Source organism: Chinchilla lanigera, unplaced genomic scaffold (genome assembly GCF_000276665.1).
Source record: "Chinchilla lanigera isolate Chin_1 unplaced genomic scaffold, ChiLan1.0 scaffold00034, whole genome shotgun sequence".
Lineage (NCBI taxonomy): Eukaryota > Metazoa > Chordata > Mammalia > Rodentia > Chinchillidae > Chinchilla > Chinchilla lanigera.
Genome location: NW_004955435.1, coordinates 4,464,155 through 4,478,854, shown reverse-complemented (window position 1 = coordinate 4,478,854; position 14,700 = coordinate 4,464,155). Strand labels below are relative to the sequence as shown.

Here is a 14,700-nt window from a genome sequence, read left to right as displayed (position 1 = left end):
CATAGTATTGCTAGGAATGAATTCTGGGCGTAGTTAGAAGTTTGCTAGATATGATGAAAGTAGATTTTAAAAATACTTCTTTTTTTTTTTTTTTTTCTTGTTTGAGAGAGGGTCTCCCCATGTAGTTCAGGCTGGCCTTGAGATCACTTTGTAGCCCAGGCTGGTCTTGAACCTGCAACAGTCCTCCTGCCTCAGTCTCCCAAGTGCTGGGATTACAGTCATGCTCTACCACGCCCGGCTGATTTCAAAAATTCTTGAAAAAATTATTGAAATTCTTTAAAAGATTCTTGAAAAGGGAGCAAATATTTCAAGAAGGAAGATAGATTATGAGGCTTGAAGAATTTACAAGGAAAACATGGATACACAATTAAAAACGATCTTAGTTAAGAAGAAAAGAGAACGACCATAAAAATACCCAAACTGAGGACCTTCCCAAGAGCTCACCCAGAATAAGACAGTAGCATAAATAAGTTACAAATTTAGGGTGATGTGAAGATGTGAAGCATATGAGATCATGAAAAGCTAGTGAGAGTGTGTGTGTGTGAGAGAGTAAAAGATAAAACCAATAAGACTACTGCTGAGATGCATAGTAGATATTAAAAATGACAGTGACAAGATAGAAGGACTCCAGTCCTATTTTTTTCCCCTTATTTTTGATTAAGGAGAATACTTTTGATCCTGGAAAGGGTGGAACTAATTAACTTAAAGGGAAATTGACGTCCAAGAGGAAATATAGCCGCTAATATGACAGCTGTGCTAATCTTCAGACTCTAATTGGCTTCATCTCAGGGAGAAGAAAAATTTATAGACACAACAGAAAAATATTGTTATGTAATTTCCTTGGAATCTTGGATGAAGTGAAAATATATCAAAAGAGTGAAAGTGGCAAAGGCTCCAAATTTTGGAGGGAGGAAAAATGTGAGTTATGTCTTATGATTGGTGAATTCATTGATTAATTGCTGGTGAAGTTGTAGAGTCACGAAGTATATTTAGACAAGGACTTTTTTATTGTTGTTTTTTTGAGACTGAATCTCTATGTAGCCCAGTCTGGTTTTGAAGTCACTATGTAGTCCAGGCTGGCCTTGAGTTTATAGTGCTCCTCCTGCTTCAGCCTCCCCCATGCTGGGATTATGGGCGTGTGCCACCATGCCAGGCAGGAATGTTGTATTTAGAAAGGGATGTCAGGGAGGTAGGGTTTGATGATTAAGACAGACATTTTGGGTTGGAGTATGGTTTAGTGGTGAAGGACCTGCCTAGCACATCTGAGGCCCTGGGTTTGATTCCCAGCACTGCAAAAAACAAAAACAAAGAAAGAAAACAAAGGAAAAACAGAAAAGAAAATAAAAGCCAAAGTTTCAAACTCAGTTTTTTCTTGTGGCCTAATTATTCCAAGATCTGCAGGTGATGATTACTGAGAACTTTTTATGTGACAGGGAGCTACTTAAACATGAAAATGTATATTTATTTAATCTTCTCCAAATCTCTATGAGGTAGGGATCATATTTATTCCCATAATGTAATTGAAAGAACAAAGAAACAAAGATATCTAGATCATGGGAATGCAGTATATCTTGGTTTTCACATGGCTTTTGACAGACGTTTTTATCTTACACTTGCAAGTTTGTGGAAATGTGAAAAGCGTATTTATTCGGTAATGACTGTCTTAACATTAGTTAAACCAACGTTCTACAAGAAAATAGAAAACTAAAACTGAATCTAGCAAACATGTAAACATATACAAACACATGGAAAAAGCTTTCTGAGTCAGAATTCGAGGATTAAGTGGGAGTGGGGTGGAAGTTTCATCATTAAAAACTGCTTCAGGTGACTTTAACGATCGAGATACAGAAACTCACGCTATGAAACACGAGCAAGTAAGATTTCAAGACATCTTGGCTGACAGGGATGCTGGGTGCGAATTAATGATTAACTTTATTATTTAACATGAACTTTATAAGATACATTAATTATAATATTTGGAAAATCCAAAGTTAAAGAAAATATAAAAACTGCTCAGACTTTGACTATTTTAGAAATAATTGTCAACCATCAGGAGTACTTTGCTCTCATCACTGTTCAACTCACACGTCCCACAGACACACACGTTTATACATACAGACACACACAAGTCACCCAAGGAGGCCCTTATGCACGGTTTGTGGCTCACCTTTGTACTTAATCCTATGCCTAAGCATTTCCCATGGAACTAAATTTTGTAAACACAAAAACATTATGTGTTATTCAAATTATTGTACTTCGCTTAATCACGCCCTTTCTTCCTACCTGTTAGGTTGTTTTGAGTCTTTTCACACTATAAACAGTTGTGTGATGAAGTTTTCATATGTAGATTTTGGACCAGTTTTCTCTACTGATTTCCTTAGTGTAGGTTCCTAGAGGTTAGTTATCCAGGCAAAGTGTATGGATGTTTTAAAAATTCTTCACACAGATTGCTGAAATAGTCTAGTGAATGAAGTTGTTACTTATATTACCACAAAACAGAGTCTATCTCACCTTTATTAATTGCGCATATATAAGTTAAAAAAAAACCCTTTAGTATTTTGAGTAGGACAAAATATAGTATCTCACTTTTTTTAAAGTGAAATTTCAGATTTAAATGATTATGTCATTCATAATTTCCTTGGCTAATTGTATTATTATTTAAAAAATTGTCGGTGGTGTCAACTCATTTTTCTGTGAGCTTTGGGATAGTAACCTTTTGTTTACCATATTAGATGTAAACATTTTTTCTTATTTGCCTTTAAATTTTATTTGTGATGCTTTAGAAGTATGTAGAACATTTTTCTATTGTGATTTTTAAATGTTTTTCCTATCTGAGAGCTTGCAATTATTCACCCATAATTTTCTTCCAGCTTTCTAAATATTAAAAATATATAATTCTTTAACCCAGCTGAACTGTATTTTAATTTATGGTAGGTGTTAATGCCCCCTCATTTTAAAATAATTATCTGAACTTTTATTTCAGTGTTCTTTCTTGCTGATGTAGGATGCAACTTTCATCATTTACCAATTTTAAAATGTACATTACAGTTTGTTCCAAATTACTTGTATAGTTTCTCAAATTATTGATTTTACCAATACAGCATAATTTAGTCCATGCACCAATAAGGCAAATTAACATTTTAATGGGTAAGTCTTCCTTTTTTTGCTCTTATTAAATATCTTGATAAATAGCATTAATTTATTTTTCCAGTTATACTTTGAAATTATTTTATTTAATTCTAATAGAAGCAAAATTGAAAACCTAATCAATTCCTAATCTCTTCTCACTTCCTTACCAAATAAAAATATCAGCTAACTGACTATCCAAATAACCACATAAAAGCTACACACCTTTATGGAGTTTAAAAGTTTACTCTTGATAATTGCAATTTTTTTTTTTTTTTTTTGGGTACTGCGAATCGAACTCATGACCTTGTGCTTTCCAGGCAGGCGCTGTGCTGCTGAGCTAAATCCCCGGCCCTAAAAGTCTACTCTTAATAGTAATAATCAGATAATTAGAGGTTGATGATGTTGTATGTATGATCTGTAGTTGCATGATATAATTTATATGAAATTAAGAGTGCTTTACATGTTTAGTAATATGACTTTTTAAAACGTACCACCAGCAGAGCAATGCACCATGTCATTAGTCTTCTAAATTATTTTTAACAGTTATATATTTTTCTATCACACACATATACACATACACACAATCTTTACTCAGTTAATCCTTAGTTTTGGACATTAAATTTTCTTCCACCTTTGTACCGTAAGAGATGATGTGAACACCTTAGGATGTCCATTTCTGTGTTTTATAATGAAACTCTAGATTAAAGGATAAAATTGTTTTTAGTTTTCTTATGCCAGTTGCCAAATTGTCCTGTACTCAGCAATTTCATGCTTTTGCCTGCAGTAAATGAAACTGTTCCCTTAGAGATTTTGATTACAACTGCACTAAGCTTAAGTGAATTGGAAGAATCTGACAACTGTTTTATACTCAGACTACATACCTAGGAATGGTGTGTCTCTCTGATCATAATGTTACTTAGCAATGTTTAATTATATAAATATTACATATTTCCTCAGTAGGTATAAAAAGTATGAATATTTCTTCATATAAATCTGGTACATTTCCTTACTAGTATTATTTTTTATTTTTAACATATTTTTTATTTTGTAGCTCTTGAAAGTGGAATGTTTTCTGACTATTGCCTTTCAAATTAATTTTTAAGAGTTTTTACCTGTATGCCTTTTGGTACATATTAATTTTACACAATATTGTGTTTCATCGTGACATTTTAAAACACACATATAGCAGATTTTGATCTCAAATTAAATGTTTTTCTTAAATTTATTGATTGATTGATTGATTGATTGTCTTTTTGAGACAGGGTCTCACTCTGCAGTTCAGGCTGGCCTTGAGCTCACTTTGTAGCCCAGGCTGGCCTCGAACTCACAATGATCCTCCTGCCTCAGCCTGCCGAGTGCTGGGATTATAGGCAGCACCACCACACTCAACTTCCTTAATTTTAGAGATACTGAAGCTAAAGGTTTGAGTGTTAACTTCCTGGAGTTATGTCGTTGGTCCAGTGGTGAAACTTGCGCTGAACCTAATTTTCTAAATTCTAAGGATGACGCTTTTTATACCACATCGTATTACTTAAAAGTAAATTACTATAAATACAATTCCCCAATTAAGGGATTTGTTACAGCACCAGGGCCTCTGTCTTCGCGAGGGTTCTGCTGGTTCTCATCACTGCCTTTTATCACTGCCTGCCGTTCTAGGTGTCTGCAATGAGCCTGTGCGCTGAGGAAGGATAGGAATCTGGAAAGAGAAGCCACACAGCTTCAGCGCTAGAGCTGTGATGGCTGAGTTACAGGAAAAGGGATTCCGGCACGTCGCGTCAGAGCTCTCAACCTAGAGAGCTGTCCTCAAACAAAATAGGGTAGGAGCCACCCCACAGGGAAAGTGTCCAGGAGAAGCTGGACGCACAGGTCCTGCACACGGGCAAAGAGGGCTTCAGTCTGGACAAAGGCATCTCTGTTTGGGCTGAGCTTCCTGTACTTATTCTTCATCTGGCTTTGAAATGCCTCATTCCCAAGTCAGTCTTGGGAACTGAGACCTAATTCTTCAGGCCACGGTCAGCATGGTTATCACTACTTCTTGGGGTGAACTGGAAAGCACGGATTTTCCAAGCTCATTTCATTTTGTAATTTTAGCCTTCCTTCCTAGTCTCATGCTAAATTCTAATGATCTCTAAATGGAACCCAGGGTGTGTTCTACTCCTCTATTCCTTTGTTTATCCCTTCTTGTTTATTGCTATGAATAGTGACGCAACAGCACGGGATAAACACTGACCACAACTTATGAATTACTGAGAGGGGGTGGTAAGCTTGGCCTGCTCTTCAGTGAGAAGAAAATCTGTTAGCAGGCCAGACAATCACTGGCTTTCCCCTTCTCAGTTTAATCGTCCTCGTTCACTCATTCGCTGACTCATCCACACGGTCCTTTTGGTGGACCAGCCAGCGCTGAGCTCACCGTGGGGCAAACTCCCAAACACGCACAGACGCCTTGGTCTTAAGAGGCCCTGACCAGAAGAAACAGTGTGAGCAGGATGGGGTGAGGGCAACAAAAGCTCAGACTATTTCATGTTCTGGAGGATGACTTTGCCTCCACCCCAGGCCTCTTGAGACAACAGCAGATACTTCTGAGATGGCCTCCCAGTTTGCTCTTGTCCACCTTTACTCCTGGCAGACAAGGACGGCAGAGGAGACTTCGGGAGGTGGAGGACTGGCTTGGGTTGCGCTGAGGGAAGCAGAGCCTCCAAGGCTGCTTCTCCTGGTCCCGCTTCCAGCGTTCCCCAGGGGTGGAGAGTGCCGATCTGAGGAGGTTCTGGAAGTGGGCGAGGGGCGCTGACACAGAAAAGTAGGTTCAGGGCGCACCAGAAGCCAGTCCCTTAACTCTTCCCGCCCTTGGGTTTTCTATCTATAAAATGGGGATGGTAGCATCTGCTCTTGACAACAGTCCTAGGTCTGTCTGGACAAATGAGACAATGGTGTGAAAGTTTTTATTTCTTAGAAGCCTAAGTGCCACGTAAGAATGGATCCAGAAGAGACCCAGAAGAGCAAAAGCAGTTCTGGGCAGCAAGGGCAAGGCAGGGGGCGTCACAATCTGGGACTTCAAGTTATACTACAAAGTTAAAGTGATGCAAACAGCACAGTACTGGCAAAATCAAACCAAAAAACAAAAACAACAATAGAAATCCAAACAAAATAGAAGAGAAAAATCCAGACTCATGGGTCAGTGGAACAGGACAGAAGACACAGAAACAACGCCAGGTAAACTCAGCTATGGCATCTCTGACAAAGGGGCCAAATCCCTTTGCTGGAAGAAAGCCTCCTTAACAAATGGTGCTGGGAAAACTGGCTCTCCATATGCTGAAGGTTGAATCTAGTCCCGTATCTCTCACCGTGCACTAAACTAAAATCAAATGGATCAAAGATGTAAGCATTAGCACAGACACATTTTGTCTGCTGGAAGACAAAAAGTGTAAAGCTCTGGAGGACATAGGTACAGGCAAAGGCTTTATGAACAAAACCACAGGTGCACAAGAAATAATACCCGGAATTGACAAATGGGATCCCATCAAATTAAAAAGCTTCTGTACAGCGAAGGAAACCACCCTCAGAGTGAAGAGAAAATCTACAGAATGGGAAATTTTTTTTTGCCAAATAAAGAACTAATATCTAGAATATATAAAGAACTCAGAAATATTAGATCCCCCAAATTTAAATATCCAATTTAGAATGAGCATCTCAAATGAATAGACAGTTTTCAGATAAAGAAAGACAAATGGCCAATAAATATATGAAAAAATGTTCAACATCACTGGCCATTTGAGGAATGCAAATTAAAACAGCACTGAGACTCCACCTCACTCCAGTAAGAATGGCTGTCACAAGAGATCAACCAGTGACTACAAATGATGAGGCTGTGGGAGAAAGTGCTTCTGCACTGTTGGTGGGACTGTAAACGGATACAATCAGTATGGAAATCAGTGGGGAGAGTCCTCAAAACACTGAAACTAGAAATTCCATTTGATCCAGCTATTCACCTGGTAGGTATCTTCCCCCAAGAGTTAAAGACATCATATCACACTGATATAATCATACCCATGACTATAGCAGCACAACTCATAACAGCTAAATCTTAGAAACAGCTTATACGTCCATCAAAGGATGAATGGATAAAGAACATGTGATATTTATATACAATGGGGTACTACTGTGCCATAAAGAAGGGTAAGTCTGAGTCATTGGTAGGAAAATGGATGCTCCTTGAGACCATAATGTTAAGTGAAGTAACACAGATGCATAAACTTAAATATCACATGGTTGCTCTTATATGAAAAACACTATATATGGATATATACTACGTACATGCTATTCTTAGGCTATATCTACATATATCTATAGAACACTACAGATATATGCTATATATCTATAATGCTACATATCTATATATAATAAAAGACTGATAGAAGGCAAAAAGAGAGAAAAGGTTCTGCAGTATAACCCAGCATGAATAATGTATCTAAAAGTGTACCTTGCGTTATTAAAGTTGTCTTGCATGTTTTATATGTTCTTTGGCCTATTAGTCAGGTTTTCAATCTGACGTTGATGCTGGAAAAATAAAAGGGGTAGAGAAAAAGGAGAAAAGTTCCCTACCATGAATGTAATCATCATGTTATGCAACCTTATAATATTACAAGTAAAAAAAACGCTATGTAAAAACAGGTGCCATTGTTATTGTTGGGCTCGGAATTCTCTTGCATAAAGATGTGCTTTATGTTCTAGGTCTGTCAGCATAGATTGACTAGGAGTCGTGGTGATAGCTCAGCGACTGACCGTGCCACAGCACCTACCATACGCCAGTCGTGATGCAGTTACACACCCAGTGCTGGTTTTGGGGACAGAAGCCAGTCCTGACTTCTGTTCAGAGCTTCAGAGGATTCCCAAGCTGCATGTCCTAAATAGCTTGATGAAGTGCTCTCAGGGCCTAGGATGTTATGGAAAAGCTGCACAGATCTTGCTCTCAAACAGCTTTGAAGATATCTTAGGAAAGTCTACACTTCACATCGTCCTGGGTGAGGGAACTTCTTCTGTCAGTAAATTTTCAGTCTTTTTACAAAATGATACCATTTAAATGCGGGTGGGTAGTTTGAGACGAGGCAGGGACGCACAAGTCCCGTTTCAGTTTTGGCACTGAACTGTGCTCATTTGTTTAGACTGTGGTCTTAGCTCATTAGAGTCCAGTTTGTCTCACTCAGTTATCTAAAGAAGCAGCTCTTTCTTTAACTGTGCATTAATGTTTCAGAAAGCTCATGGGGATCCTCGTCAGGAGAGGATCTAGCGAGTTCGCACTATCGCTCGGTAGCACACTGGAAAAACTTTGCCCTGCTATCAAAAAGCAGTTTCCTTAATGAGGTAAAATTACTGCTCTTTGTCACGTGGTGTCCTTTATGGGTGGCCTATTGTGTTTGGCAAGAGATGTGGCGTAGCACATTTGTTTGAAGAAACTTTTTCCTCTCGGGAAGAAACGTGTCATCTTGGTACAAAACTGTGGAAAACTTAGCAGAGGCTTTATTGTTTGAACATGCTGGCACCGAGCTTCTCAGCTGGGGAGGCTGTTACGCCTTCATGTACCTTCTTCACACGAAAGTCTGTAGGTGCTCCTGACAACGTGAAAACTTTGCAGCTTTGTCTAAACTGTGAGGCATGCTGGGTAACAAGAATTGCATTCTGTATTCTTTTAACCACAAAGACTTTTAGAGGTCCTTAGAACCCTGCAGTAGTCCAAACTAAGGTATAAACTAATCTTTGGCCAAGATCTAGGCCAGCTTGCTTTTCCGTTTGTGCAGGCAGAAGTGAAGAGGTAGAAATCTACACGGTCAGTCTAGACTCCGGAAGCAGGCTGGCTTCTTGGACACGTGACCTGTGAGGTGACACAAGGCATCGTGCTCCGGGGAGCCCGTCTCTTAGTTTAGTGCTTTGGCGTCACCATTTTGAAATTTTGAAGGCAACTACTTTTTGAATGAGGGTCTCCACATTTCCACTGCACGCTGCGCCCCACAGGTTCCATGGCAGTCCTGCCCTCGGGTCATTAGCAGTTTTACTAACTCTTAGAGGATCCCAAATGTTGACAAAAAGGGAATGAGATGAAGTGAACCATCAGGGTTAGGAAACACCAGGTAAAGAAATAACTAGAAATTTCTGCCCCCTTAATTCCTGCATTTAAGGGTCAGGAAAGTGTCCTCTGTGAGAGAAACAGGGAGTGGATCTGGGGGTACGTGAGAGACTGTGGTTTGTTTTGTTTTGCTTTTCGTCATGAGCAAGTGTGCCTGGCAAATCCGGTTCTGTTGCTCATATTCCAGTGTCAGGACTTCGTGCTGCTCCTTCCCAAGCGGGGCCGTCCTTGCTTCTACTTCTGCTTGTTGCTATCGTCCAGCTTTTGACAGAACCCACCTCCCACATGGCTATGTGCTGATGTCACCTGCTCTGAGATAACCCTGACCGTGCGGCTTAAAACTGCAGCCCACTGTCTCATTTTCCCTCCTGACGCTCCTGATTCACCCCTTTGACCAATTATCACTTAAATAGATAAGTCGGAGCAGGTATTTGAAATCATCAGCTGGATAAAGGCCCGAGAGAATGAGTTGATAAAATACTTTCCTAATGGTTATATAAAAACGGCAGATATCTTCTTTCCTCTCCGCTCCTCAGATGGATCTAGTTCTTTTTGCACCCATCTGAGCTCTCCCTTCAAACAGTACTGTTTTTGTGAGTCTAAGATCTCCAGGCAGTATTAGGAGCCAGGAGTTTTCCAGTTGGAGTATCTTCATATTAGGAACAGTATTCCCGACGTGCCTAAGGCACTGTTCCTTGGGAAGGAGGAGAACAGGAGCGCATGGGACGCTACTCATCCTAAGGAGACCTCTCTGCGCCCCCGGGGAAGCTACCTGGCTCTTTCCTCTGCTCTTCACTGCGATCTGTATTCCCTTCTAGAGAGGAGCTCTGTGGAGATAACTGTCAGTGGGACAGTCAGCCTGTCCTTCGTCCTGTTCTCAAAGCTGCGGGGGACACTGCGTCATGAGTTTCACCACTGTGAAGTACATTTCAAATTACTAGTCTATTTTGATAGCTCTCCCTTTGTATGAAAATCAGCTATTACAATATGTACTAACTTGAAAATAGCCTCAAGAGACTTTTAATGCATGAAGCATAATACTGAATCAGTATGAAGCAGCCCTGCTTCTGAATTACATTTGAAAGCTGAAGTCTTTGGCTAGAAGGTACTTTGGGCATTAAGCTATTAAAGCACGAGTTGTATGTGAGTGAAGCAATGGAGGAAGAACATGAGAATAAGTAATTAAGTAGAGGCTGTGTTTGGTGCCTGTATCCCGAAGGGCCCTCTTTAAACAATTGTTTCTGTGTACTTTCACAACTTTGCCTTCATTGTCTTTAAATTATTGAGGACTCTGACTACTCGAAAATTCAATTTACTGATGTGAGACATGCATGGCACCCTCACAGTAATTTAGTTTTCAGTTTGAGGGCCTACGTGTCACATTCAGCACTTAATGTGCTTAAACAAGTTTGTTTAAAGGAAGACTGTCACCTAGTTCTATAAAATTGTAGGCATATGTACCTATGTTTTCCATTTTTTTTTGCAGTCTTTGTAGTGACTTTTTAGACACTTTAAACCAGGTGGAATAAATGTAACAGTAAAGATTATTTTACTTTATAGCCAGGAATTGGTGGGACACATTTTAATAAAATATTCAAGCAGGTCTTAGGTATAAAAGTTTTTCTTTTCCAAAATGAACCCTGTGAGCTGTATCTTGGTAGATCTGGTGATTGCCTCTGAAGCCTATGAAAACTATTTCAGTGTGGGACCACAGTTCAAGTGAGAAGGTCATCTTTGAGTTTTAGTCCAGGTCAGAGAGTTTGAAGATTTTAAATACTTCTCAAAGTGAGATAATCCTTGCGAACTCCCTCAGTACTGTGCCTTTATATTTTCTCAGGGAGAAAGGGAGTAGCTGAGCTGGCTTCCTGGGTAAGGCCAGGGAGGGGAAAGCTGGCATTTCCCAGAGTGTCCTGCAGGGAGGAGAGGGGCTGTGTTGTTTCCATGGACACCAGTGCTCCATTTTTCCTCTAGGTGGTGACAAATGTGACTGGATTTAGCCTGATGAGGTGTAGACTAGTGGGTCATCCCCATAAACGCTTTCTAATTTTTCCCTTGCAACTTTATACAAGTATATTACTTCTCTGCTAGAATTACTTTATGGTTTTATGTTGGAGATTTGTTTGATTCTTCTTAATAGGATATGTTTAGGTTAATGGAATCATTCAAAAAGCTAGTTTAATTTTTAAAAAAACATCAAAAAAGCGAATGTTTCAGGAACCTTTGTACCCACATGACTGCTCTTAAGCCGCGGTAAGCCTTATTCTGTCTCTTTTTGCATCTGGGGCCTCAGTGGAAATTCCTGGTGCTCCCGAGTAACTGAACACAGCCGTATCTCTGGAATACATGTGGCTTCAGCGAGTTTCAAGGTTCACCAAAGGCAGTGAGCTTAAAATAGGGTGAGCCTCAGTTCAAAAAAGGAGGTGGACCTGCATGTTCGTTGAAGATATGATTTCATTTAGTCAGTTAGGAGACAGAAGCAGTTAGAAGTGGAGCTTGTGACCCCAAAACTCTCACAGTCTAGGAAAGTAACCTTTAGACAACAGCTGTAATGTAAAGGGCCTCCGCCAAAAACAACAGTGCAGTGGTGTTCCTGTCCCTTCAAAGCAGGACAGCTGACGGTGGCTGGGTTTAACAACAGAACAAAACAAACAACAATCCAGGCCAAGGTTTGCTGAAGAAAGGAAAATAGAATAATCAGAAGTTAGACACTTAACAAAGTATTGCCTTCTGGCAAGGGACAGTCTCTTAACAGGGTCCTGGTTCCTTGTCACTGGCAAAGAAAACATTTTCACTTATCGAATCCTTTCTGGGTGGAGCTGAGCTACTATATCCATTTAATCACAAGCCTAAATTAGGATTAGTATTAGTAGTTGTGCTATGAGAATTTGAACAGCAAAGAAAGATATTCTCCTACCTACCCAGATATAGCAACGGTTTTTAAAAAGTATTCCTTTATTCCTGATAGTCAACTTCAGTAGCAGAAAATGTGAGAAATTAAGGTGTTGATTTCCAAAGATTTTTTTCCTTAAAAAGTTATATCAAACATTGCAGTGGATGATAAGTGACTGAGTCACAGGTTCGCAGGTTCCTGCCAAACACAGCATTTCATAAAATAAAAAATAGCTGGATCACTTAAGAAAAGTAATTCATTTCTTGCCTTGATTCTTTCCCAGAACAAACATAAAAATGCATTATTTTCCTTCCCAGCATTAATGAAATATTTTTCAAATCCACTGCGTGCACCACATTCCTCTATCAGAATCTTACTCAGTTTATAATGTGCTGGAAGCCCGTCTCTGAGAATTAATCTGAATTGCGCTTTTACTACTTTTCTCTGTTTAACGCTTCGCTTAAGTAGCCCGACATTCACCTGAATTCTGTTAGGCTTTCTGGGACATACTATGACACTGCAAATGAAAAGTTGTGGATTATTTTTATTTCTTTCTCTCCCTTACTCCCTTTAAATAATTTGAACTTTTTGCTGCATCCACTGCTTTAAACGTTTCTGAAACCAGGGATCTGTGTTTTGACCTCACCTGTCAAATAGAAATTGCGCTTTTAAGGTACACAAAAGGTGAATGATAGGTCGCCAAACTTCCTTAAAAGCTTTGACTGCTGTTTAAGATAGGTACCGACTATGGAAACCAGGAGCTTTGCCCTGCAGTCCTCCAGAGGGTCACAAGGGTTAAGGGAGGCAGGGGCGGGCACGAAGGCTGACAGTTCTGTTTTTCCACTTACAAGGGGCTTGTGCCCGGGCAGCTAGCAACCACCTTACGGAGTGCGCAGACTTACTGTGATGGCTTGGAGTCTTCCCTTCAGCAGCTCAGCTTCTTCCATTCTAGAAGTCAGGGACAGGCAGGCGCAGCAGGAAGCCCAAAGCTACCATAAATCAGGGAGCCTCCTTGGGGAGAGCAGCGGGGGTGGCAGCGGAGAAGCCGGGAGAAATCCGCGCTTTGAACCAGGGAGAAAGGGAGAAACTCCTGCCTGTCAGGAGCGCCTCTCCGCCGCCGCACGGCTCGGGCCGGGCGGACACATGTAATGAGGGCGTGCTGGGGAGGCAGACGCTGAGGCTGCTGGCACCAGTTGACTGACAAGTTTGAACGGCAGCAGCACAAGCCCTTTTCCTCCAGGAGCTGCCAGGGCTTTGTTCTAATGCGCGCAGTTAGCAGGGCACATTTTCTGATTAACTGTTCCTTACCCAACCCATTATGCTCCCGGGGAGCAGCGGGAAGCAGCGCGCTGAGCGCTCAGTCAGCTGTGCTCGGCCACGAGCGCCCCCTCCCCACCCGTGGGTCTCTACCGAGCTCGTCCTCCTGCGCTTTTCCTCCGGCGCCCACAAGCAGAGAGCCTCACCGTGCCCGGGCACAGGTGCCAAGCCACTTGTTTGCCTTTCTCCCTCTGTCTGGCTTTAATAATAATTGAAACTTCCAGGGTTACTTTTGAACTTCGCATAGTGGCGTTTATGTCAGACTGTCCTCCCCGCCCCCGCCTCCCCACTTTCGGCAGTTCGCAGCAAACGCCGGACTCCTAGGTCATGAAGGACGTGGAGGTGTTAACGTGACAGTCTTAAAAAGTTGGCCCAGCGAGTGTTCAGCGCGGTTTCAACTGCAAGTGCCGCCCCGAGGTGGTGCTCGGCTCGGACACGCTGTTGGGTCTTGGACCTTGTTCAGAGATGACACTCCTGGCTCTCAGGTTGGTGCCCATTCTGACCTCACAAGTTACGCAAGAGAAAGGGGTGAGCCTTTGAAAGCGATGAAACATTCTGTAAACACCAGCAGCCTGATGCCGTGAAAACTCTCTCACCGTTTAGAAAAAGGCTGTGAAGCCCGGTGACACTCAGGGCAAAGCAGACAGGGTGCTTCGCCACTGACTGTCTGTTTTCTTTCCCCTACTTGTTCTTTAATAAAATTTTGATGTAGTAACCCTAATTATCATCTACCTCATTATGCTTTTGGATGTCATCAAGCACCTTGCTATCAGCACATAACCAGGAGGTTAAAAGAACAAACCAAATATTGAATACGTGGTTGAGTATGTGGTTGAATTGTGTCTTGGACATCAGTAATAGTTATAGCCAATATTTACTGAGGATTTTCTATAGGCACGTATGTCTTGTCCTATTTATCTTACAAGGTGTGGAGCAATGGGTGCTATCATCTTTATTTTAAAGACAGAACAGCGGGTCCAGGGAGGTAATTTGCCACATAGTTCGTGAGTAGTAAAGCCAGGATTGGGGCCTCAGCTGCCTGACTTTGTAACAGCATTTCTGAAGGCTTGCCCAAGGACAGGAGGCAAGGTCGGGCGCAGGCTGACGGGTAACCCAGTCTTCATGAGGGAGAGCTGGATTCTACCATCCTGCTCCATCCGCCCAGACATTTAGGGCTGGGCCCAGACTCTACGGGGTTCTCTTGTAGAGCAACTTAAGAGCTCTAGTGGAAGGAGATGTCCCCATT

General features: G+C 41.3%; 1 protein-coding gene across 1 annotated transcript in view; it reads right to left on the bottom strand.

Annotated features, from left to right (window-relative positions):
* Window positions 1–13,886, bottom strand: part of Palmd (palmdelphin) — a 54,715-nt gene extending 40,829 nt beyond the window's left edge. Inside the window, exon 1 of the mRNA XM_005388787.2 lies at window positions 13,040–13,886. Coding sequence (XP_005388844.1) covers window positions 13,040–13,084 — 45 coding nt within the window. The 5' untranslated portion in view covers window positions 13,085–13,886. The remainder of the gene's footprint in view (window positions 1–13,039) is intronic.
* Window positions 13,887–14,700: the final 814 nt, after the last annotated feature.